This window comes from Raphanus sativus, chromosome 3, assembly GCF_000801105.2.
Source record: "Raphanus sativus cultivar WK10039 chromosome 3, ASM80110v3, whole genome shotgun sequence".
NCBI lineage: Eukaryota > Viridiplantae > Streptophyta > Magnoliopsida > Brassicales > Brassicaceae > Raphanus > Raphanus sativus.
In genome coordinates, this window is record NC_079513.1 from 3,821,647 (window position 1) to 3,849,536 (window position 27,890).

General features: G+C 32.6%; 2 protein-coding genes and 1 non-coding gene across 3 annotated transcripts; 1 reads left to right on the forward strand and 2 right to left on the reverse strand.

Annotated features, from left to right (window-relative positions):
- The first annotated feature begins 2,101 nt into the window (after positions 1-2,101).
- On the forward strand, positions 2,102-2,208 carry LOC130510361 (small nucleolar RNA R71). Its single transcript, XR_008944033.1, has one exon. It is a non-coding gene; the product is annotated as a small nucleolar RNA R71 (small nucleolar RNA).
- A 12,342-nt stretch (positions 2,209-14,550) lies between these two features.
- LOC108838623 (uncharacterized) lies at positions 14,551-18,183 on the reverse strand. Its single transcript, XM_057005610.1, has 8 exons — positions 18,056-18,183; positions 17,842-17,891; positions 17,251-17,386; positions 17,076-17,145; positions 16,637-16,994; positions 15,312-16,364; positions 15,100-15,237; positions 14,551-15,022 (listed from the first exon to the last, which is right to left on the reverse strand). The coding sequence occupies exons 2-8, from the start codon at positions 17,866-17,868 to the stop codon at positions 14,591-14,593; spliced, it is 2,214 nt and encodes a 737-aa protein (XP_056861590.1). The 5' UTR covers positions 17,869-17,891; positions 18,056-18,183; the 3' UTR covers positions 14,551-14,590.
- A 5,656-nt stretch (positions 18,184-23,839) lies between these two features.
- Positions 23,840-26,799, reverse strand: LOC108844212 (myrosinase). The gene is made up of 12 exons (XM_018617435.2): positions 26,583-26,799; positions 26,421-26,481; positions 26,268-26,329; positions 26,098-26,173; positions 25,827-25,992; positions 25,463-25,724; positions 25,251-25,366; positions 24,946-25,166; positions 24,784-24,818; positions 24,551-24,665; positions 24,334-24,436; positions 23,840-24,242 (listed from the first exon to the last, which is right to left on the reverse strand). Exons 1-12 carry the CDS (start codon positions 26,757-26,759, stop codon positions 23,990-23,992), a joined length of 1,647 nt encoding a protein of 548 aa, XP_018472937.1. The 5' UTR covers positions 26,760-26,799; the 3' UTR covers positions 23,840-23,989.
- Positions 26,800-27,890: the final 1,091 nt, after the last annotated feature.

The window sequence follows — 27,890 nt, forward strand, 5'->3', positions numbered from 1 at the left end:
GAGCTTGATGGGGTCGTTTTGAAGCTGAGGAGTGATGATGGCCCTTGCACTTGAGAATGGCTTGGACCTGCCTTTGCACTTGATCTTGTACTCAATGGCTCCATTCTTGAGCTTCATTGGGTGGAGAGTGAGAGTGTGAGGAGTCTTATCAAGAGGTGGAGAATGAGTTTCTTTCACTATCTTCTTCATGTCATGAGCAGCCTTTGTGGCTCTACTCACCTCCTCCTTTTTAGCACTTTCCAAGTGCTCAACACATAGCTCTCGAGAAGACTCTCCAATAAGACCTTCTTCCTTACAAACAGCCACTCCAGCTTGGATATTCTCAATGGATGGTTCTTCACAAGTGATTGTTCCACAATACCCAACATCCATTGAAGACTGAATTGGGTAGGAGACAGCTTTGTTCACATTGACGAGTGTGACCTTCTTGTTTGGGAAGTCAATGCAAGCTCCAACTGTTGTGAGAAATGGAGTGCCAAGGATCAAAGGAACTCTCTTCTCAGTTGCCATCTTCAGAACAGTAAGGTCTATAGGAATTGTGCATGCTCCAATCTTCAAAGGGAAATCCTTGATGAGGCCAATGGGGGTTGTAGAAGATGAATCCCCAAACATGAGAGAAGATGTGTTTGGCTCCATGCTCTCAATACCAAGACTTTTCACCATTTCCAATGAGATCACATTCACACTTGCACCAGAATCAACCAAAGCAGCATTCATAGTGATCTTACCAAGGGAGCAAGACAATGTGAACTTCCCTTGAGACTCTAGCTTAGGGAGGGACTGTGGAGGGACTGGTGGATCAATCTTCAAAATGGAGATGTCCAAAAGCTCAGCCACTTCTGCTTGGTGGTGTAGAATGCCCTTGATGAGCATCATTTGGACATGAGCTTCACGCATACCGGAGATTTCTGGGAGCCTGACCCCAACATCACTAAGATCTTTTCTGAACTTGGAGATCACCTTCTTCTGAGCTTTGGTGAGGAACCTTTGTGGAAATGGGAGTGGGACCTCATATGGTGGTAGCTCAACCTCAGGAGCTTCTTCCAGCTTGGTCTCTTTCAGCTTGTGGTCAGCTCTCCTTTCTACCGGTTTCTCAGCCTTAGGCTCAGCTCTCTGCAAATTCGTTGCTTTAACCTTCCTTTCAGCTTGTACCTGAACCCTTTCCATAACTTTATCCACCATCTGTGCTTCAGCGGTTGCTACAACCAATTTTTCAACTTTCCCAAACACTAGCTTCTCAATCTCATCTACCTCTTTCTCATAATCACTCAGCTCAATCTCTGAAGAAGTAATAGAGATGATAACATTGCAAGACTCCTTGGGATTCTTTTCTGGTTTTCCTGGTAGAGATCCCATTGAGCTCTTGGAAGATGATGGCATAGAGGCGACCTGACTCTCCAAAGTGTTAAAGCGAGATGCGAGTTGTAAGAACTTGTTGTTGAGGTCAGAGTAGTTCCCATCAATCTTTGTGTGGATGTTCTTGAACTCATAAACCATTGTCTTCTCATTTCTGGCTTGAAATTCCAAGAGTTTCTTGAACATAGAATCCACACTTGAATCTGAAGCTGGAGCTTGAGAAGAACTGCCTTGAGCTTGAGTAGACTGATTATTTTTATTGCTGAAACCAGGAGGGTAGCTTTGCGTGGCCTGGTATCCTCCTTGCTGATTGTTGTAGTGAGGTCTTTGCTGGTAGTTGTTTTGCTGAAAGTTGGGGTCCTTTCTGTACCATGTACCATTGTTGTTGATGAAGCAAAGCTCTTCTTTCCCTTCCAAACCATCAACTTCATTCACCTTAGGAGGAAACTCTTGACTAGGATCACCAACAAAGCTAACCTGCTCCTTCTTGGCTTGGTTGGAAAGAACCAAGTCCAACTTGTCTTGCAAAGACTTGATATCTTTCCTTGTCTGCTGGTCATCCCCTCTGTTAGCTCTATCATACTCTTCATTGTAGACTGAGTCACTCTTTGCCATGTTCTCCACCAGCTCCTCTGCATCCTGCTCAGTTCTGCCCAAGAAGAAACCATTACTAGCAGTGTCAAGCCTGTTTCTGCAAGATGGGAGAACTCCTCTGTAGAAAGTGCTAAGCAAGCTCTCCTTGCTGAAACCATGATGAGGACACTGAGCTTGGTAGTCCTTGAATCTTTCCCATGCCTCATTGAAGCTCTCTAGATTCTTCTGCTGGAAACCAGAGATCTCATTCCTTATCTTAGCTGTCCTTGAGGTAGAGAAGAATTTCTCCAAGAAGGCTTCCTTACATCCCTTCCAAGTGGTGATAGTGTCACTTGGGACAGACCTCTCCCACTGATGTGCCTTGTCTCCCAAAGAGAAGGGAAACAACTTCAGCTTGAATGCATCTTCAGAGACACCATTTGTCTTGGACAAACTACAATACTGATCAAACTTGTACAAGTGATCAATAGGATCTTCAGCTGCCAGGCCATGAAACTTGTTGTGCTCAATGGTGTTGAGTAGCCCTGACTTGATCTCGAAGTTGTTGTTCTCCACAGGTGGTGCTCTGATTCCCAACCTATGACCATGAATGTGAGGGCGATCATAGGTTCCAATGGCGCGAGCTTGGCGCTGTGGGTGTTGTGGTCGAAGGTTGGCAGCTCCTTGACCATTTCCCTCTTGGGCAGCTCCCAAAGGGATCTCTCCATCTTGATTCTGGTTCTGATGGTGAGCCATATCAAAACCCAATCTGTTGAAATGAGCATGTTGCTCCTCTTCTCTCCTTCTGCTTGTATTCTCTCTTTCCAAAGCCCGAATGTCTGGTACTAGAGGAGTGAGGTTTGTAGTCCCTCTACTTCTCAAGTTCATTCACCTAAAATGAAAAAGAAAGAGGAAAAAGCAGAGCCAATATCACAATAACAATAAAAATGACTTAGTCTCAAGCAAATGACTAAATCCCAATGTCAAAATCACAATAGAACTTGGCAACGGCGCCAATTTGATGCTAGGAGTTTTCAAGGCTCCTAATCAAATGATGTAGTATAAAAGATTGTCGAACCAATCCTAAGTGATTCTAATGCAAAGAGAATGCAAGTCTATACTTAATCTAAGTGCAACCAATTGAGTGAAGTGAAGTGAACTAAGAACTAGAGTATAAATGCAATAACGAAATGATCTTTGTTTCTCAATATGAAGCAAGAGGACTCATGGGATTAGGGAATTGACATTGGGTGATCAAGTTTCAATCTAAAGGTGGCAGCTTTTCAATCAATCTATCAACCTTAAGCCTAGACACAAGCCTAAACAAACTCTATCTCTAGATGAATGTTCATTTGCTAAGGCAACTCAAGCATCAAATCTCTTTGGTTGAATGTTACAAAAGCAATCATGGAGAACAAGTCTACTAGTCATCTTAACACCTTTAACAACAAATCTCTTTGGCAAAGTATGTTAAAAGCTTAGGAGAGTTGGTTCAGGCATTTCATCAAACACCTTGTGGGTGGGAAATGCCTAAAGCTCAACTTTTGAGAGGCTAACTCAAAAGATGCATTGAGAACACTCTACTAGCAAGGAACAAGAGAGATCTATACTAAAACACCTTAGATCTAGCTTAATCACCCTTGGTCTCCCTAATCCATGAATCCAAAAGGAGTCTACTCACTAATCTTCATGATTAACCTTAAACCCATGGTTGATTTAAGAGAAATCATGTTGAGAAGCAAGTTTAATCCAACAATTACAAAAAAATGAGAAGAAAAGAGACTAAAGATTCAATCTTTCTTCAAGGTTTCAATGTGTTCTTAAGAGAAAACAAGATAATCCCATCATTAGGGTCTAAAGAGTATTTATAGTAGCCTAAAAACGAGCTGGGTCGATCCAACAAACATGGGTTGACCCAAGATAATTTGGGTAAAAGTTGGTAAAAACAGATGTGAATATTTTTTCTAAGTGTCACAGCTGGTTTTTGACGCGTCCAATAAGCCGCTGGAGGTGCAAAAAGCCGCTGTGACATCACAGCTGATTTTTGACGCGTCGTCACTTGGCCACTGCGAGAAGTCGAAGTTGGGCAGGGAGGTGTGTTTTTTTCCAGCGGTTTGGTAAAACCGCTGCACCAAAAGCCGCTCCAACACTTAGAATTTTCAGCAGAACTTCTGCACCGGCTTCTCGTCATGACGCCAGGCCGTTGGGTGACGCTAGGCCGCTGGGTGTTGTGCATTGGCTTCTTGGCAAGGTCGTAAGGCCGCTGTGTGGTCATTTATGCCGCTGGGACGCTTGGTGATCTTGAAAATCACTAATCTTGCTCCCATTTTACCTCCAAATGCTCCAAAGTTACCATTTGATATTTTCATCACCTGATATGGACAAATACAATGCAATGCAACCTAAACAAGTCTAAATGCTATCCTAAATGATCAAAATGCAAGATAAAAGAATGACAAAATCTATTAAAAACACAAGATATCACTCCTTTAAATGAATAAAAAGCAGACTATTTCAATCGTTTCAGAGTTTTCAGCCACTAAATTCACCAATTCCAAACATGTTTTAATAAATTTTCCAAAATAAAATGTGAATCCTCATATAAAGCAAAACACATCAAACCGAACTATATTTCGTTTTCTATTTGATAAACCAAAGAAAAAAAATTCGAGATTCAAAATAACCGGATAGAAATTTGAATTTAAACAATCATAAATATGAAAAGGCCCGTGGTTAATTAAAATCAGATAACTTTAATTTCTTGATCTTCCTTTTACGGTTACTTTAAGACTCTTACTTTAAACATATAAAATTTGCTCAACACAAATCATTTCCTTTAGGAATATATGAAGTAACATTCACGACACTCAGCAATACTTTGATTGATAAAAAATAACAAACAGACAAAAGTAGAAAGCTTCACTATTGTAGGTATGCCAGATATGTGATACTTAAAATAGTGCCTATTTTAATCTTGGTGTATGATATGAGATCTTCAAACACGATCCCCTCTATTGCTTTACATGTAAGCTGATAATCCGGTGTGAATTAAAAAAAATATGAACATTTTTTATTTAAGCTGGCTAAAACGAACGACAAAAATATGTTTATGTTAAGCTTTCTCGGTTTTGAGTTTGAGATTAAAATTTTAATGCATACGGGAAAAATATTGTAGATGGAATGAAGAAGAATACACTTTAGACGTGCAATGGATTCTTGATGAAGGTGAAGACTCTAAGAATATAAACTAGAGATTTTTTTGATGCTAAAATATTTGAAAAACTAGGATTTAAAAAATACTTTCTTGATGTTTTGTATTTTTTTAATATCTTATGTTAGTTGAAAACTAAATACAAAACTATTTATAACAATAAAGTTATAAAAATTTAAACATGATTACAAATTAAAAAACATATAAAATAGAATTAAATAAGATATAACAAAAATTATAATTTACCATAACGGCGACAAAAAATTTAGACTTAATTTTCTCACAAAAGACGAGGGTTTCTTTAAGAAATGATATATAATTTCTTTCCTATACAACCTATAACATCTTAAATTGTTTACGGAAATACCATTTTGTCTTTTTTTTCTTCAAAATCAAACGAATACCACAAACAATCTTGATATCTTCACTTATTTACGAAAATATCATCGCCATTAATTTTTTTCAACCACTATGAACGACCAGAATTATAAATTCAAATAACTTAAAATATTTTATCGCTTTTTCTCTCATTTTGTTAAACACATAACTATATATCTTTTATTTTTATCCATTTTCTTGCAAGAAAACTAAAATTTTCATTTCTAAAATCACAAATTCACTAAAATTCCTCAAGTTTGATGATTCTCGGTTAGTAATGACTGAGTTTCTCTTATACTACTTAGGTTAATCTGGGTGCTAAAAAAATTAAACAGAAAATCACGATGAACATAAATAATTATTCACTTAATTTTTGTATTTTAGATCTGTATTGCAAAAGAAAACTTCATTTGAAATCTGATAATCTAATCACTCATCTTTTCTTTTGATCAAACACTTATTCATTCATATCATAAAAAGACTACACTCCATTAATGGAGGACGAGTTCAGCAATGAGAGGAGTGATTTCGCCATCGAATCAGCCATCACATTACTTAAACGAGGTACAAGCGAAAAGAAAACAACATCAAAAGAAAAGGTAAACTGATAGATATCGAAAAATGCTGAACAATGATAGTACTGATCATTTTCCCTTCGACAGCTTCACCAGGGACAAAGAATCAGACAAGATCATCAAGGATTTAACATTCTAAGAGGCAGCATACATAACTGCTGAACGGATGACTCAGCTTTATTTCCAATTTCATAACCATAATTCCTCGGGGAAATTTCATAACTACACTTTGTGTAGTACCACAATTCAACAATACCATCAATAGAAGGACATTTTCACAAATACACATTTCATTAATGTGTAAAAGACAAAATTAACCTTACATTATCTTCAATCCATCATTCATTTTTTTCATCGTCTCTGTCAAACTTCCGCCGTCGAGATTTCGTCGTCTTCGATCTATCCAGTGGTTTCACATCCTCCTCGTCTTTCTTCACTCCCTCATATAATTTCAATAGCGAAAAAATCTTCACATCTCTCATCCTAAAATGGCGTCGGTGTTCCTGTGATTGTATCACATCGTGGGAGATCTAACGATGGAGAAACCAGAGATGGTCGTAGAACTCGAGACAGAGACGGTGAAATCCGTGATTCATCCTATCGAAGAGTCGACGAAGTGCGGGATCCCGGTTTGGAGGAAGAGATCGCCGGTTCCTCCTCGTGTGGTGGAGAACAACGAGATGAGGCAGCAGAGCTATGTATATATGCCTCTTGTGTTTTTTGTTATTAGTTCTGTTTGTTATTCTCTGGATATCTGTATTGATCTCATCACCAGTTAAAAGGACAAAGTTATCTCTTCCACCACCAAATCTTATGTTCGTGGATGGATCAGATGTAGAATGTATTGCAATTACAAGTTGTCTTCCGTACTTATTCAAGTAAGTATAGTCAGGTCTTCTCTGTTTTGCAAATATAATATCCATTATTCAGTTCTCAGTTGATTTCTTGGTTAAGTTACGTGCTCTGTGTTACCTCTGCGTGTCCCAAGTTGTCACTTCTTTTATTCTCTTTGATATTTCTTCTTCCTGTATCATTTACCTTTTTTCGCTTGAAAATTATCTAAAATCCTATAATAGAACATAAAGCTAAAAACTATGTCTCTGACTTGCTGCTGCCATGTATACTCTACCCCTGCTTTTATTAACTTTCTGCAACTAACTGCAGAGATATTGCCGTGGTTGGCTGGCGAGAAGGAAGTTTTATCTTCAGAGAGAAACAACAATTTGCATTCAAAGTGCTATCCGAGAATTTGACTGCATTATGTCGTTTCATGGCTACAAGCATGCAGCCACAGAGCTTCAGCGGCTCGTTAGAGGACAAATTGTTCGAAGCAGGTTTCAAGGTGATTAAGCAGTTTCTCTAGTACCTTATTTTACGCTGATTACATAATAATTTTAAGCAGTTTCCAAATTGAATTTTCTCAGGAGCTTCTTATCTCAATTCAAAACTTGACGAAGTCGTTTCAAGACTTCCACAACACAGCGTTGAAATGACTTTGTTAGTTTGTTTCCAAACTCTGTTGTGCTTCTGGGTTTAGTTTTTGTATGAAGTGCATTGATCAGTGCACTCCCACAACTAGAATTTGTTAGGTTTTCTGTAATCAAACTACTGCTGCACCATTTCTTGTGTCCATTGTCACAGCCTCTTGATTCGTGTTATAAGAGTTTAATATTCTTCATAGCACAATTAATAAAAATTAATAAATTTTTTTCAAGAGGTTATAAATCTTTTATAAGAGTTTATAAATCTTTACAAAACTTTAGAAGTAAATATTCATAAAGCTATTATAAGTGTCTATATTATAAATGTTTGTAAATTATTTATAAGAAATAAAAGATTATTTATAATGGTTTACAAAACAATTAATAAGACTTTATAATAATTTATAAAATCAGTCTATAAGGCTTTCTAAATAAATTATTAAAGTATAATTCATTTATAAGAGTTTATAAAATCAGTCTATAAGGCTTTGTAAGGATTACAAATAATTTATAAATGTTTATAAATCATTTTAAAGATTTAGAAATCATTTATAAACCTTTATCAATATTTAATATATATTTCTATAAATGATTTATAAACCGTTATATATTTATAATGGTTTACAAAACAATTAATAAGACTTTATAATAGTTTATAAAATCAGTCTATAAGGTTTTCTAAATAAATTATTAAAGTATAATTCATTTATAAGTGTTTATAAAATCAGTCTATAAGGCTTTGTAAGGATTACAAATAATTTATAAATGTTTATAAATCATTTTAAAGATTTAGAAATCATTTATAAACCTTTATCAATATTTAATATATATTTCTATAAATGATTTATAAACCCTTGTATATTTATAATGGTTTACAAAACAATTAATAAGACTTTATAATAGTTTATAAAATCAGTCTATAAGGCTTTCTAAATAAATTATTAAAGTATAATTCATTTATAAGAGTTTGTAAAATCAGTCTATAAGGCTTTGTAAGGATTACAAATAATTTATAAATGTTTATAAATCATTTTTAAAGATTTAGAAATCATTTATAAACCTTTATCAATATTTAATATATATTTCTATAAATGATTTATAAACCCTTATATATTTTTAATGGTTTATAAAACAATTAATAAGACTTTATAAGAGTTTATAAAATCAGTCTATAAGGTTTTTTAAATAAATTATTAAAGTATAATTCATTTATAAGAGTTTATAAAATCAGTCTATAAGGCTTTGTAAGGATTACAAATAATTTATAAATGTTTATAAGTCATTTTTAAAGATTTAGAAATCATTTATAAACCTTTATCAATATTTAATATATATTTCTATAAATGATTTATAAACCCTTATATATTTTTAATGGTTTATAAAAAATTAATAATACTTTATAAGAGTTTATAAAATCAGTCTATAAGGCTTTCTAAATAAATTATTTTATAAACCCTTATATATTTTTAATGGTTTATAAAACAATTAATAAGACTTTATAAGAGTTTATAAAATCAGTCTATAAGGCTTTCTAAATAAATTATTAAATTATAATTCATTTATAAGAGTTTATAAAATCAATCTATAAGACTTTGTAAGGATTACAAATAATTTATAAATGTTTATAAATCATTTTTAAAGATTTAGAAATCATTTATAAACCTTTATCAATATTTAATATATATTCGTCACGACTTACATAACTCTAGAACATTTTTTTTCAAGCAAGGTGATGACTTTGTCTTCTAATTCTACAATAATTTCCAATCTATTTTCTTTTTACAACTGTACATAATTTTGGATTATTTCTTCCTGGTCAGATTAGTAGACTCTCTAATACAAAAGCTTTGATTTTTGGTTAGCAGTCAACAGGACCGTTGTTTCTTCAAATACTGAAGATTTTTTCTTACAAAGCAATTATAAGAAACACTCAACACAAATACTTCTGTTAACTTGAACCATTGAGTTTGGTTTCGCAAGGATCCATATCATACAATGCTCTTTTCATGTTTCCTGGCAAGAACCACTAGATTCCCTTTCTCTGAAACTGGCTCTTTTTCTTCAGGGAAATCAGCCTCTGCAACGAATGGAGCCTTTTATTAATCAGGTCTGATGATACAAAACTCTTTGTAGCATGGTTTTCTGCTTCAGTGTATCCGGTCCTCTCTTTTCTAAGTGATAGCTCACAAAATATGTATGTGTTTAATTGGAATCTTTTTTGCAGATGTTGGCTGAAGAACACTGGTGTAGTGATTGTGCTAAATGAGTAGGGAAGCCCCCTGGAAATCAACAAAGATGAAGAACAATTTGATTATTAACAAACTGAAACAAGATCCATAAAGAGGAATAAGGAAGAAAGGAAGCATATAACAGAAGAACAAGGTAAATAGAAAAAGAGGAGAAGAACAAGACTTGGAGTGGGAAGCTCCAGCGAAAGGAAGCTTGCACCATCTTCTACACGCCGTATTGAACCAGCTTGCCTTCTCGCCATTATTAAGATATCCCAGCAAAGCTATTCAATCTACAAAACACTAAATTAGATTCGTTTTGAGACTGAGAAATAGCAGAAAACAAATAATCTAAGCTAATTAGTGATGGCGTAAGAGATGGCTAAAGCAGTGCAGACACCATTGCCAGAACCAGACATATCCTCTCCAAGTAATAGCTTCGAAAACCTTTCCTTCATCATCTCAATCTCTGCATTAGTCAAAACAACAAGAAAAAGAAACATCATTAAAATACAAAACATCTCAATCTCTGCATTAGTCAAAGCTGCGAACTTTAATTCTGAAAGTGTCAGTGAGGAATAAAAGCGAACACTTGGTGGACGAACCTGAGACTGTCGATGGTTCCAAAGAGTCGGGGAGAATCTTCCTCTTATCTCCGTCGACATTCTTCACCGACCAACGAGACGACACCGGGGAATGCGTGAAATCCTCCGTACTGCTAGGGCTTTGCTCCTCCTCTTGTCTGGTCGCTTCCGAAATCAGAAAATCTGAGCTGCAGTAGCTGCTTTCTCTTCCCTTCTCTCCCACTTGTCGCATCTCTATTCTCAATTTCTCCGGCAAAGAACCCACTATTACTACTCCGGTCTCTATCTTCAACACAGTCTCCGATTTCTTAAGAAAAAAAGAAGTTGCTCGAAGATGTGAAATCAAATGCTCGAAGGAGGAGCCTCACTCTCATTGTGGATATTCTCGTGAGAGTGACAAGATGCAGATTCGAATTCTAAATTGAATTTGAGGCGTACTTTTTGATCTCACAGTCACAGATCGGAGAAGATATCTCCGGCGAGAGAAACATGTGGTGAGGGAGAAGGAGAGGTTTAATTATTTAAGGGTACAACAGTAATTTGAATCATTAAAAATATGGTGGTATAGTTGGTTAGTGTATAATTGAAAAGTGGTACCATGAAAATGGTATTAGTGGCAATTTCCCTAATTCCTTTTATATTACATATTATATTTTATTTATTATATGATTAATAATTCCACTGAAAGAAAAACCTATTTTCTTTTTATCATTAATCTTCTCCATCCTCCTCCATTCACTGCCCCTTTTTTTTTCAAACAACGCCTCAATTCACTGCTTATCTTTACCAAAATCATTGATGATTCTCTCTCCTTGTTAATCTTCACCTCCTCTTTTTTTAACAGGAGGTTCGAAGGCGGACGCGATGGAACCTACACCGCGCTTAACTCAACCGACTAATCCCCTGGCCCAGAACCAACCTGCACTAATACCCATTATCCAAGGGACCCGATGGCACCTACACCACGCTTAACTCAACTGGGAGAGGGTGTAAAGCATTCCGTGACCACAGGAGGTATTCGAACCCGGGTCCTTATTGGCATTGTAACTGCCTCAAGACCACTAGCCCACCACCCCGTGGTTATCTTCACCTCTTTGTCTATTTCCTTGTGTAAGTTCTTCTCATTCTGCTTCTTTCTTTTATTTCTCTTTTTTGTTCATTAGTTTTTTAAATTTTTAAAACAATGAAGTTTCTTGGATTTATATTTTAGTTCTTCGAATATTTATAGAATTCATTAAAATCTTCAAGTTCAAATTGATCTCCTTGTATATTGTTCTGTATATTGTTGTGTATGGCTTTGTAATTTTTTTTTTGTACAAAAATTTAAAATTGTTACACAAATTAGTAATTTTTTTTTGTTCATGAGTAATATAATAATGAACCAAAATAAAAACCAACTACCTAAAGAAAAACTTGGAATTCACTTGATATGGTAGAAGACTCGTCAGAAGACTTCCTTCTAGCGCATTATGTTAGAAGACTTCCGAAAAAAAAATTACATAAGACTTCCAAAGTCTAACTCAGATCTAAAAAACTGCAAACCCAAAAAAATTCAAATGGCTTCAAAAAGAGAAAATATGTGGAAGATAAGATAGATCTACCTTAAATAACACACAAAATACATATCCAAAAAATTTACATCTATTTTTAGAGGAGTGGAAGATGAAAACCATGTGATAAAAAACTGCAAAACAAGATCAATTACAAAGAAAAGCATGAGAAAAAAATGAGAATTTGATATAATTTTTTTTTGTTTTCATGTTTAAAGATATTAGAAAGAGATTGGAGAATTTTAGTTTGAGAAAAAGTTAAGAGCTTTATGCAACAAGAGGTTATTAAATGAAAAAAATCAGACATAAAATTTTACCAAAATCCTCAGATCTTTTATGAAAGAGGAGACATGGGAAAAAACTCCGCAGAAGACTTCGAGGAAGTCGTCTGGAAGACTTTCTGAAAATATTCTGACGCTTTATATTTTAGAAGACTTCCCATAAATCTTCTAATGTCTTCCAAATCTGAAAACATGAATATCCAAACCCAGATCTGAAAACCTTTCATATCCAAAAACATTTAAATGACTTCAAAACAGAGAAAATGAGTGGGAGATTAGATAAATATACTTTTATAGAACACAGAAAATACATATCTAAAATTTATAGATATATTTTTAAAAGAGTGAAAGATAAGAATCATGTGATCAAAAACATACAAAAACAAGATAAATTAGTGAGAAAGACATGAGACAAAAATGAGAAATTGATATAAAGTTTAGTGTTCTCAAGTTCAAAGAGATTAGAGAGAGGTTAAAGATTTTTAGAGTGAAAAATATTACATTTTTGTTTCAGCCATTTGAGAGGAAGAGAGATAATGTGTAAATTTTTCTTTATTTATATTTCAAATAATTATATCTGTAAAAATTTACATCAAATAAAAGCGTGGAAATAATTGTTATTCAAATTTTGTTTACTGAAAATTAGGAATTTTATATACATATATTTTTAAAAATACTTTTTAAAGTATATATAAATAAACTAAAATTTATATAACAATTTTGTGAAAATAAGATAATTTAATTACATAACAGCCCATATTAATTTTACTTATATTTTAAAGTGTTAAATTATAGGAAAATTTTATTTTAATTTCTTATACTGGTCAAAAAATATTTTATTATTATTAATATTTAACTATATGTCATTCAACACACTCATACTTGGTAAATATATTGAATTATTTTTAATATTTTAATTTAATTATGTATATTAAAATATATAATTGTTTCTTAGTCTTTATATCTTATTTTAATATTTTGTTTTAATATGTTGAAATATGTTTTAAAATTCATGAATATAAGTTATTCTTTCATTTTATAATTTATAATATAGTTAATAAATGGATTAAGTTACTTTATTTTACTAATTGGTGTATTAATTTAATTATGAATATAAATACTATAGGAATGTTATTTCTTATTCAATAAACAAAAAGGATTAAAATCGTTTATATTTATAGTTAATGTTAATTACTCCCTCCGTATCACTTTAAGTGGTGTTTAAGGAATTTTTTTTGTTACAAAATAATTGATGTTCTCGCTACTATTGATAGAATTCAATAGCATTTGAATTTTGTGACTAATTACAAAATACTGTTTATTTTTTTTTGTTGGTTGAATAACTTCCATTTAATGATACATTTATATAGTCAAGGTAAATTGTATAAAAGTTTGTATTTTTTTAATTTACGTGGAAAAACTGCAAAACCCATTTATATTGATACATAGAGAGTATATATTTTATTATGTAAAAGTAAATATAATTTTTTATATTTACGTTTTAAATAAAAAAGAATTAAAGTATCTTTATAAACATACAATCTAGAAAAGATACTTAAGAATATATTTTTAGATATTTTATTTTAAAAATACTAAAATAACAGTTTAGATAAGACTTATATTTAACAATAACTAAGTTAGTTATAGGAGAAAAATAGAAAGTTAAAAATAAATATAATAGTCCAAAACATATACTATGTGCAAGTACATTAAAATTTTAGAAATAACAATAGTTATTGTTAAAGGATATCATTTTCTAATTTGCAAATGTCTCCTAGACACTTGAAGAAACCTACATCATAGTTGAAAGTAGATTTTAATAACATTTTCCATATTTTTAGTTCGTTTTGTCAGGTGAACATTATTGTTTGATTTCTTACTATTCTTTTCTAATAGTATGATCAATAGTTTATCATTATGTAATTCCAATTAAAAATACAAAGAAAATATTTAAAAAGAGATTATGCCCGCCGGGCGGGCTAGACACCTAGTTAATAGAATAATCCTTTTACGTAAAAAAAACTACCAGGCTGTGTGTAGCTATCTATCGATTGGCCAACTGGTTCGATCGCTCTAACCGCATTTCGATGTTTTTAAAACTAAAATAAGATATATAATCATAATTAAAAAAATTTAAAAGGTTAAATTATTAGTATAAAGAAAGATAAAATAGAAAAGATAAATAACTAAATTTTCATAGTGTAAGAAAATTAATTTGCAAATTTAAAACTAGGTTTTCAAGTTAACTCGAGTTATTGGTTTGTCAGTTTCGATCAGTGTAATACTACAGTTCCTGTAACATCGAAAAAAATATCATCAACGTACTAACCCTAACAATAAATAATATTGAATTGATAAGTGTTTAAAGATTCTTCAGCACTCTATTCTCACAGCTCCACTCTCAGATGAAATAAACTTAGGCTTCCTAACGACACGCTCCATGCACTGAATCACATCTCCAACTCTAAAATCATTCCAATCTCCCATTACAAGCCCACACTCTTTCCCTTTCCCTACCTGTTCCACGTCCTGTTTCTCCTGTTTCAGCGACGCACACGACCCTTCAAACAACACCTCTCCACTCCTTAACAGCCTCATCAGCCCACTTCTAAAGACCCGACCATCCATCACTCTGCAACCCGCAATGCTCACTCCATCCTCTTCTCTTCTCTTTCCCAACACCTTGAAAATGCCCACTACTTCAGCTTCACCAGCCACCTCCAGCTCCGATACTCCCGGTGCTTTCTCCACAATCAAGTTCCCTATATCCTCAAGCAAATGGTATATCACACGGTGATGGAATACCTAAGAGATATCATTATTGGTTACAGCGTTAAACCAAACACAAAAACACTAGAGTATTTGGAACAAAGACTAGATACCTTGACGCTGGCATAAGCTCTGGATATCTTACAACTCTTAACGTTAAACGCAACGATGCATGCATGGCAAGTTTGTGCCCTGGCTAAATCAGACTGAAAAATTGCTCCTACTCCGCTATAAACAATGTTCACAAATACCTATCCATATAAAGAAAAGAATCACATACACAGAGAGCCAATAAGCAACAACCACTAGACCAGAGTATACGCACCTGTGGACTATTTAACGTTCTAAGCGCGTCGGAAACAGCCTGTGCCGTTCCTTGCACGTCAGACTTCACTATTATCGGTAACTCAACTCGAAGAAACCCTTGTTCAGACTCTGCTTCTCTCTTCTCGAATTCAGCTATTCTATCTTCCTCCGCTTTCAACAACCGATCTCTTTCATACTTCCTTGTCCTCCCTTCACTAAGCATCTTCGCGCATTTCTCAGACTCCACCACAATGACATCGTCACCAGCCATTGGAAGACCCTTAAGCCCTTCAATCTCAACAGGCATCGCAGGTGTTGCTCTCTCCATTGTCTTACCGACCATGTCCCTTATAGCCCTGAGTTTTCCCCACTGACACCCAATCACCACGTAATGACCACTCATCAAAGTCCCTTCTTTCACAATAATAGTGGCTAACGGTCCACGTCCTTTATCTAGCCGAGCCTCCACCACATACGCTTGAGCTGGTCCTTCCACACGTGCCTTAAGGTCCATATCCACTGCTTGAAGAAGCAGAGCTTCTTCTAACGTGTCTAGCCCCGTACACTCAACCGCAGACACCTCAACAACCTGAACGTTCCCTCCAATATCCTCAATCTCAATCCCCTCAGCTGCGAGCTGGTTCTTGACTCTCTCCGGATCAGCCCCCGGTTTATCGCATTTATTAATCGCAACAACAATCGGAACATTCGCCGATCTAGCGTGAGCAATAGCCTCGAGAGTCTGAGGCATCACACCATCATCAGCAGCAACAACCAAGACGACTATATCAGTCACAGCTGCTCCTCGAGCACGCATCTCACTGAACGCAGCGTGACCTGGCGTGTCTAGGAAGGTGATTGAAGTGCCTGACTCCGGCATTCCTACAACGAAGGCACCTACATGCTGAGTGATCCCACCGGCTTCTCTTGCCGCCACGGAGGTGTTTCTTAAAGCGTCCAACAGAGAGGTTTTCCCATGGTCGACGTGTCCCATTACGGTTACAACAGGAGGCCGTGGAATGATCTGTGATCCTTCTGTAGTATGTTGCCTCTTTACATTGTTCCCTGTCTCCTGCAAACAGAGAAATGCATTAAAGATTACTGTTTCTCCGTCTGTTAGACTGAGGCCTGTTCCGGATTTTTTAATATATTTTACGCGTCTGTGGTCGCGTGGTCAAAGGGTTCCGTGGATCTCTAAGGGACTCGAATTCGAATCCTCACTACACCAGATTTTTACACGCGTGGCTACACCGGGACTCTCACATTCTCTCTCCGGAATGTGGTTTACCATTTTTTTTTATATATATAATTTTTTAGAAAATGTATTAAAGAAAGCACTTTTACCATTGCAAGGAGCTCGGCGACATCCATACTGATAGCATCAAACTCCGAAGTAACGGTTTCTCCAACATCGAGGACGATGCTCTGCAAAACCGGGAATGACTCACCAGTACGCTTGGAGAACTCAAGTAATGTCATGCCTTCGAATACCTCAACTGTTTTCTCAGCCCTCTCCTTTTCCATTATTTCCTGCCTAGGAGGCACATAAGGAGCTTCAGCGGGTGGCTTATCGGTTTTCTTGTCCCGTTTTGAGTACTTTGCTTTCGTTTTCACTGTTTGTTTCTTGCGTTCACGATGGCTCAGGGGACGGTCTGGATCCTCTTTTCTTCTCGCCAGTGTTTTTCGGCTTGCATGAAAGTACCTGTTCAAAAGACACAGACCGATCAACATGTCATAATGAATAATATAAGAAAGAATCAAAAAGTCTAGGCGAATGGTTTACCTCATGGATGTTAAGTTTGGGGAAGATTCACCATTAGAAGACAAATTTGGTAGTGTGCTAAACCCGAAACCTAAAAAAATGAAACATATATAAGCGTTAGAAAACTATTTTTCTCTATCCATTTTCAGCAATGTTAGAAAGCAAATCTTGAAACCATCTTATTCACTATGCTTACCATTAATGTACCGAGCGAATGAAAAAGCAACACCTTCAGAATTGTTTTTCAAAAACGTAGAGGAAATATGCTTCTCTGTAGGTGCTGCTGCTACTCGCTGAAGAACCAAACCTCTTTTAAAAGAGGCTTGAATACTCTGTAAACACGTTGAATCATTTGAGACATCCATAAACATATATGGAGACCTTATATATGCCAAATGAAACAAATGCTTCATAACATCTAATTTTTCAATCAAATAGGAGTAGCTTTAGACAATGAGCTGATTAAAAGACGCTTCACGTTACAACATACTCGTAGGTATAATCACGTTCAAGCAAATGCAGATATGCTTCACTACGGCATGAAAGCTTTTGGAATCCTAAGCTAAAGACTTAATGTCGTAACTCATAAAGAGAAACAGCATGAGAACCAAGAATCCAACATCAAACATAACTACAACAATTCCCATGGAGAAAATAAAAACTGTTATATAGCCTGGCCACTAAAACTATGCAAAAGTTAATCAATTGTAAGCTAAAGCTGTAATCTGTTTTTTTTTTTGCCTGGGAAAAAGTCGAGGAGCAAAGAGAGAAGAATGCGAAAAGGTACCTTCTTGCCTAAGTGCCTTAGTGCCATTCATACATCAATCAGTCTCTGCACTGAAACAAAAACCGTCCGTTGTTGATAAGCATAAAACTTTCTATTTAGAGACAAAACCAAACCTCAGCAATTAAAAAAAAATACAGAACGTGAGAGGAACTAACACTTTGCGCGTTTTCAAACTCGAAAACCAAAAACACATACAAAAATTAAGCGCACGTACTGTATCAAACCTTGAAAAGTATGATCGACAGACGGAAATCTCTAGTCTTGTGTCTGTCTCGGACAAGCTTGTCAGAGTGGTCGGAACTTATAAGAAAAAACTTGGAGAGGAAGCATAAAACCTACCCTGTTTTTTTTTGTCATTGACTTCATGTTCCTGAAATGTATTCGGGCTTTTAACTTGGGTAGACCCAAATCCATACCAATTCTTAGGTACAAATAAAATCATTACCCGAGTTTTTTTCTTGTTCTGCTCTAAACCATTTTGGCATTTAAAAAACAAGTTAATCATATACCAATCTTAAGTCTTAACCAACGAAAGCGAGAGGAACATAAAGATAAGAACTTTTTTTTAGCCTTTTAGCCTTTTAGGTGATGGAAATAAAATTCCCCATAATTTATTTCTATAATTAAACTTGTGGTAAAATAAAAAAATCCCCATAATTTTATTTTCCCATAAAGATGAGAACTTGTTTTATTCTTAAACTAGATATAAGCCCGTTGCGTTGCAACGGGATTTTTGATGTTTTAATTTAATAAAGAACATAAAGCAATAATAATTTATTATAATTTTATGATTGATTTGCATATGTGGTGTGAGATTTATTTTATAATTAAAAAATTTACATAATTTTAAGTTAAAATTTTTATTTTATAATCATGATACGTAAATGAATTTTATTTATTTATTTAATTGATAGTTTTTATTCATTATTTTTATTAATTAATTTCTTATATTGTTGAATTTTATAATTTATTTTTCTTTAATAGTTTTTTAAAAGTTGCTTGGTTCTTCAAAGTAGATAATTAATATGATGGCAATTATATATTTAAAATGTGACTTGTTCCAATATATACTAAGATAATAACCAAAACAAAAAAAATTTAGAAAGTAATTATTAATATTATTTAATAGTAATTTTCCATTTTTGAAACCCTAACCAAAATATAATTGCAAAAGATTATTTGATAACAATTTTTTTCTAATATTGTGACATGTGTTTTAAATATGTAATGATTAAAAATATATGTACCATGAAAATAAAATAAATGAAGTTTGAAACAACTAATTTTAAAAATTATTTAATGTAAAAAAAAAAACAATTTCAAAATTATTTAATAGTCACTTGAAGAAATTTTCCTTTTCAAATTAACAGAAAAAACAGATTTAGAAAATAATTTATTTAATACTAATTTTCTTTTTCTAAAATTTTATCATAAAATACTATATTGAGCCTAATTTTTCAAAATTAATAGGTAACATGATTGTCACACATGACAATTATATATTTAAAATGTGATATGAGTTAAACTATCTCATAAATAAATAAATATATACTAAGATAACAAAAATGATTTCTCTTAATAGTTTATCATAAATATTATTTAATAGTAATTTCTATTTTTAAAATTTTAAACAAAATATAATTGCAAAATAATATTTGATGATATTTTTATTTTAAATATTGTGAAATATTTTAGAATATTTTATGGTTAAAATATATATACTACGAAACTATAAATTAATTTCTAAAAAAAAATATTTCAAAATTATTAAATATTATGTTTAAATTTAAAAATAGTTAGTAGCAATTTTAAGATAAATTCTATTTTAAAAATCCTTTAGAAAAATATTTATAAAATAATTTATTAATAATAAATTAATTTTTTAATTAAAATATTATTGTTCTATTTACTCTAGTTTTAAATGCACATTTTATCCAGAATTTTGTTAAAGAAATGTCATTTACTAAATTATCTTTTTCTCTATCTTCTTTTATTTGCAATTTTTATCTCTTTTGAACATGTTTTTTCTAATACATGTTATTAACATAAAACTAAAAACTATCAAATATAGGATATTTTATGGAGCAGTGAATACATCATAATGTAAGGTTTCCAGTTTCTAAAGTAAATAAAAAATTGTCAAAAATACTACATTCATATTATTACTTTTCATGTTTACACTAACCACTATTATATTTTCACTTTTAAAAAGGAAAAGAACATTTATAATCCTAGAATGAACATCGACCAAAAAAACTAAGGTTAACTAATCTAAACTTAGGATTTAGAGTTGAAAGATGGGGTAATGTTAAGTGTTTAGGTTTAATATTTTTTACATATATAAAATTATATATGACGTCTTTAAGATAATAATAATTATTTTAAGAATCAACATTTGCGTTAATAAACAAATAATTTTATAGAATGATAACTATTACTGTACAAACGCCTAATCATTATTGTTGCAATAATTAATTTACGTAGGCAGCATGACAATAATGACAAAAGAAATTAACATGAGTTAGTAAGAAGAAAAGAATATGCGAAGGTAAGGATACAGAACCATACCTTGTATTTTTCTTGAATCAATAACTATATTTGGTGATCAAATATGAGAGAGTTTAGTTCTATATAAATAGATGTGAATGATTGTAATTCTTTTTGGTTTATGATCTTTTTAATTATAATTTGAATAAAAGAAAATTAACATTATATAGTCTTTTACATTTTTTGGTCTAAGATTTTTTAAAAAGATAACTACTATCAAATATTTTTTGACAGTTTTTTATTTCTTTAAAGTTATCTTTCTTCATGATTTGAACAAAGGAAAATTAACATTAAGCAATTTTTTTGGTTTAAGATTTCTAAAAAGGATCACTATAATTAAATATTTTTACATTTATTTTTTACATTTATGATTTTAGAAAAGGAAATTAGTGTTAAATATTGTACAAACTGATTTTAGTTTAAACACATGTCACAATCTTAAACTTTTAATTATCACTAGATTTTGACCCGCGCTTTTGAAGCGCGGGATATTTTACGATGAAAATTTTTACTAATAATTTAACAAATATTTTGGTAATTTTTAAAGAGTGTGTATTTAAAATATTTTTGTATTTAAATCAGTATTTTTAAATTCAACCCGATTGTGATTATACCGGTTAATCCGGAGATCTGACAATTCAATTTATGTTTTTAAAATATTCATATTAAAAAATCACTACCGAGACTAATCGATTGAACTGATGGATGACCGATATGTAATCTAATTGGATTTAAATTGTAAAAGTTTCATAATTTGTAATCTTATAATCGAAATTTTAAAGTTCTCTATTTTGCAATTTATGAAATTATGACGTTTCTACAAAATTTTAAAGAGAAAATGATAGATATAAAATAATTAAGATTAATTATTGTATTATTTGGAAATATTGATAGTAGTATAAAAAATATATTGTTTGGAAACATTGATAGTAGTATGAAGAAATAAGTATATTGTTTGGAAACATTGATAGTATTATAAAGAAATAAGTATATTGTTTGGAAACATGGATAGTAATATAAAGAAAAGAACATTAGTGATTTAATGTATGTTTAACTATAAAGTATAAAAGTGTATTTAATTTAAAAACTTACAAAATAAATGTTAGGTCCAACAGAATGTTTCTGTTTTAATAAGATAGATGTGTCGCGATCATATTAATTAGTAACTTTGAAAAACAAAGTTTCATTGGTCTAAGATTTTTTCAAAAAATATAATTACTATCAAATATTTCTTGACAGTTTTTTTTAATTCTTTACAGTTATCTTTTCTTCATGATTTCAATAAAGGAGATTAACATTAATCAATATTTTTTTACAATTTGTTTGGTTTAAGATTTTTAAAAAGGATAATTACGATTAAATATTTTTTACATTTATTTTTTCTTTATGATTTTAGAAAAGGAAAATTAGTGTTAAATATTTTACAAATTGATTTTAGTTTAAAACACATGTCACAATCTTAAAGTTTTAATTGACATGTGTTGCGATTGTGTTAATTACTAACTTTGAAGAAAAAAGCTTTATTATAATATGAATTTTTTTTTGTTTAGAATTCTGAAAAAGGAAAAATTCTGAAACAATTAATATTAAATGAATTTTAACTATTAAATAATTTTAACAATTAGATTATTCAAAATTCGTATTTATTATATAAGTACATATATATTTTAATCATTATATATTTAAACATAAGTAAAAATATTAGAAGAAAATTACTATCAATAATCTTTTACAATTATCATTTGTTTAGAATTTTAAAAATAGAAATTACTATTAATAATATTTATAATAAGGTTTTTAATTATTAGATAGATTAACACATGTCACAATCTTAAAGTTTTAATGACACGTGTCGCGATCATGTTAATTAGTAACTTTGAAGAACCAAGCTTTATATAATAAGATATTTATAAATAATTTATGAGAGTTAATTTAATTTTTATCACGAGTTTAAGATATTAATAAAAATAATTATTTCTATAAATATCTTAAACTCGTGATAAATTTAAATTTACTCTCATAAATTATTTATAAATATTTAAGAATAATTAATAAAAGTTTATAAATCTAACTTCATCTCCTAATCTTAAATAATAATTATTAACCGCATTTTTAAAAAATATATATATATTTAATTTATCCCAAAAATGAATATTGTATCGGTACAGTAAAGTTAATCTAGTCGAAAACGGTTTATTTAAATTACAAAAAGTTTAAACTAAGCTAAATAGAAAAACACAAGCAACAAAAACAATCAAGTGAGGAAGAATCATTGGGCAGCCAAAACCGCCCTCTCCGAATGAACACTGGTGGCTGAGCATCCAGTTATTTGTGGCTTCAACGGCCAGTGTATCCGAGACCGGGACTAGATCCGCTAGTGGTGTACCTTCAATAAGAGACACCTTCAGAGTCATAACACGGCCCAATCGCCAGTTTTGCTAAGTGAGATCCAACTCTAGAAAAACTTTCGCCGCCGTGTCTGCTGGCTGTTCTGATGCCTCACTAGTTTGAGAGTCAGCATGAATCTCCTTCTTCATAACCAGCTTCTTGCTCATGGAATATGTAGTTATTTTTATAATATACAATTTTATACTATCAAAATTAACTAAAAAGAGATGAAATATTGTTTATTTATTTATTATGATTGTCAAACAGTGAAGAGAATGGCGTGCCTTTCTTATTCCATACGAAACAGTTTATATACATGTACATGTTTCACGTTAACCCTAAAGACAATAAAGGAAAGTTAACATAATTACAGAAATCTTTGTATATCGTATGATACGATACAATATTTACATTAGTTCCTCTAATAATGATTTATGGATTCTGTGGATATCAGTTAACTTGTATGATTCGATTGATATGAACAAAACCACCGCTGACCACCATTGATGGAGCGGTCGTTGTTTCTTCTTTTTCTCAATGACTCTTCTTATTTCATTCTTCAGGTGAGTTATATATGATGTAGATACAGTTCGATTCCATTTGTAATTCTTATCACAACAAACAAAATATCAAAAGAAAAAAAATCATTTGGTTAATAAAACTCACGGGCAGGATAGTTTATTCATTAGTATATAGACAATATCATAGCCATCCTATTGTTATGTGTATATACTTAATATTTTTCCTGCTATGTATATGACCCTTAATTTCTCAAATTTATATGAATAATAAAATATCATATGTAAAATCCCATTAAGTTTCAGTTGAGGATGATAGACCTTTGCGTTAGTTACTTTTGACGTTGTCTTAGATTTGGTTATTGTTTATTATGTTGAATATACATTTTATTATGCAAGTTGAACTTATTAAACTAATTAGTGAATTTAGGCTAATCGGTTTATTAATGTTTTTTACATTAAACTAGTTTGCGATTTCTGACTGTTTTCTATTTAAATTTTGTTATTTCCATCTTTCCTCATCCTCTTGACTTGTCATAATGTAGTTGTAGATAAATTATTTTTATTCACTAGTAATTGATCATCTTTTTATTAAGATTATTTATTTAGTACATTGTAGACAGAAGAAGCTCCTTAACTATGGAGCAAGTAGGAAGAGTGAGAGACACAGAGATGATCTGATGGTGGAAAGTGTTTCATGCATCAGCAAGCCTCTTCTTCTGACTCTGGGATGAAAGGCTTGAGCGGAGGAAATCTTGTTTCGCATGATTTTTAGCGGTCCCGTTAATGAATCTCTGGTACCATTTACCCGATTCTTTGAGGTTTCTATCGTCGATATCGTCCCAATTAACATAACTGAGTCCAAATCTGACGGTAAAACCTTTACAGAATTCATAATTATCTCCAAGAGACCATGCAAAGTATCCTCTCACGTTGACACCCTTCTCCCTGAAAACAAGAAAAATCATGTATATAAATGTTACCAGAAAAGAAGAAGATAACAGTATGAAGAAAATCATTTATAATAGCATCCACTCACTTGATGACCTTGCGGAGAAAACATAGATGACTGCATAGATAATCAATTCGCTTGTAATCGGCAATAGCTTGCACACGGTTTTCTGAACCGGGACTACTAAATCCTAATTAACCGCCATAACATGAAAAAGTACACAATATTTGAAAGTAAGTTTCTTGGATTTATTTCGAAATACACTAATTAGTACATGTATGTAAGAGTAGTATGTATAACTCACCATTCTCGGTGACATAGATTAATGGGTCGCCGTATTTGGTTTTGAAGTAGTCCATTACATAATAAATCCCTTTTGGGTAGTAATAGCTGTTACCGTTGTCTTTGTCTTCAACGAACTGAGAAAAGGAAGCAAACACATACATACATATCAATAAGAAGAACCTAAGTGGTGTTATATTGCAAATAGAAAAAATAAAAGAGAAATCATAGGGGACGATGATCATTCATATATACCAGTGGACCAACAAATTCACCACGTGAATTATCATCTGTAAACACAAGGAAGAAATAACTGACGGTCACTCACAAAGTATGTATGTTGTAACAAAAAGGAGATATATATATATATATATTTATATACAGAAAGGTTGTAACTAAGTGGTAATGTTCTCGTACATGTGAGCTTTACGCCAGCGTCCATCATGGCAGTGTGTGTCACTGAAGGATATGGGTTCGGTTTCGGCTGGGCGTACTGAGTGACGTAATAGTTGAGACCAAGAAAATCATATGAACCAGCAACGAGTTCGGCTTCTTCCTCGGTGAAGTTAGGAAGCCGACTACCCACAATCTGCCTCATGATGTCTGGGTATCTACCCTTTGTTAGCGGCTCCATGTACCTGATCCATGTATATTTTTGTTTCATTATAAATATATAAAATACATACTGATTCATTTTTGGTAATATATAAAATTATATATACCATCCATGGAAGAATTGGTTCATCCTCTCAGCTGCTTCTATGGAGGCAGGATCAGACTCATCATATGGAAGAAACCATCTAGTTATCATCACAGGTCCAATTTTCCCTTTTTGGAACTGTTCATCACGTGATATATGTGTGTATATATAACTATACATTAGAATCGGATATGTTAGATTTAGACAACCTTTTCACATATGGAGACAACTCACCTTATATTTGGTCCTGTAAAGATCGACGATGGTGGCATGAGCAAGAAGCTGGTTATGTGCAACGATGTAGGGTTCTGTTGAAGAATTTCCGCCGTAACACCTGTGCTTGGAATCAACCATAGGAGAACATCGACCAGGTGCATCTGTTCCGATGGCATAGCCTCTTGTAGGTACTGTGTATAGCTGGTTGATCGTGATCCAATGCTTGACCTTTCCACCAAATTCTTTGAAACATAGATCCGCGTAATCTTTGAAATCTTGTCTGTGTGCATATTAGTATATAATCATTTCAGTAATATATGTAATTAAGACTAAATCTTATTCTTCTATCAATTCGAATATAATTAAGAAGCATAGCACATACATGATCTGGCGGTCCAAGAAACCTTCATACTCATCTTGGAGTGTTTGAGGAAGGTCCCAGTGGTAGAGGGTAACGAAAGGCGTTATATTCTTCTCGAGGAGTGCATCTATGAGTTTGTGGTAGTATTCAAGACCTCCTTGGTTCACTCCCCTACTCACCTTTCCTTCTGCTCACGTATATATATCACACATTAATTAGTACTCTTTCAACTAAATGATCCCAATAAAAATAAAAATATACATATATACATTGATCGATAATATGTACATACTTGGAATGATTCTTGACCACGCAAAGGAGAATCTGTAGCCAGTAGCATTGAGTTCGCCCATCACGTCTACATCTTTCTGCAATTTAAATATAAATTTAAATATCATTTCAATCCACAAGTATGGTTTTTATACATATATAGTTCAGTCATGAGTATACTGAGAAATTAACCTGCCATCTCGTATATGACTCACAAGTAGTGTCTCCATTCTTCAAATCTGACCCAGCTTTCTCTGATATTAATTACAAATACATTAATATGTGTATATGTAACCAACATTCATCTCACATATAAATATAGATGTCACCGTGCAAACGGCATACCAGGGTATCGGTGAGTGAAGCCATCCCAAACGTTAACACCACGACCTCTCCCTCCTTCGATCTGAAATGAAAAGAGACAACCATGCAAAGTTTCATTTTAGTGTTTTTGAATTGTATTTTTTATATGTCAAAAAGTACGGTATATCAACATTTGTTACATGCCTGGTAAGCAGAAGATGCAACACCGAAGATGAAGTCTTTTCGGAAGCTTTTACTGCTTAATTTAGCAGTGTTACTACATGTGAATGGTATGTTCTCTTCGCAAGTAATTTCTTCATCAGCTTTGCAACTCGCAGCAGCTAATAGAAAAACTAAAGCGAGTCCATGAAGAAGCTTCATGTTTAATCTGTTGGTGTATGTGTTGTGTTGTATGGAACCTTGTGCCCATCTAGGGTTTATATAGCCTTAATTCCAAAAGAAGAGTGACATATGTAGTCTCTTGTCTTAGTATCTTGATAGTTTGGGAAGGTGAAGATGGGATCATGACTCCCGTGGGTTCACTTATTTTAGCCCTATGTTCACCGATTTTTTTAATATTTCTGATTGTTATGTTTCCACTTTTTAGTCTTTCATTTTCTATCGCAAAATTTTGTTAGACAGCACATAGCTGTGTTCCTTAACAGGAACACAAATTGAGACATCTTCAAATGGATCCGTCAACAGTCATGCAATGATGCAATGCAGCATGTAAGATTTGCGCAAAACTATAACGACACGCAACGTCAAGATTCGTTATTGAAAATGTATATCGAAATATTATCAAGTGTTGAATCTGGATAACACTGGTGCAAAGCCATATTTATTACGAGCGTTACCGCTCACAAGATCACATCATAACTTATTGGTTTTGATCGCTCTATTTCTGCTTTATCACATGAGACGGGTGCCTCCGAAAGACTAAAGACAACGAAAAACAATCAATTTTTTTTTTTGCATTTTTGGTATCGTTTTAAAAGGATTGAAAGAGTTGGAACGGATACGGATCCGTGACTTCCAGATAGATAGATTGATACATGTGTATTAAGCTATAGTTTGTTCCATAGTTTTTTGCTCTATAAATTACAACTCATACGTTTTGTTATAAATAGCCATAATACATATCTTTAGTTTCTATAGATAACATTATTACTGCTTACGAGCTACCAACTTGAGTTTGAAATCAATTATTAACGTAGCACATATATACACACTAACTCGTATTTAGTAATATTGCAGTAGGTGATTATCATGTACTCTTACAATGAGTATAAGTATTTATGAATTAAATATATATAATAACTAATTAATGTTTTACTTTCAATTTTAAATAAGTGTATAGTTTATTCTAAGAGAAATTGCTTAATATATCCTAAATTTACCATTACTTTTCAAAAATACATTCAGTCAAAAATATCACAAAATAAACTGTTCATATTTTAAGAAGAAAATAAAATAATTCAAACATGAATTAAAATAAACTATTCATATTTT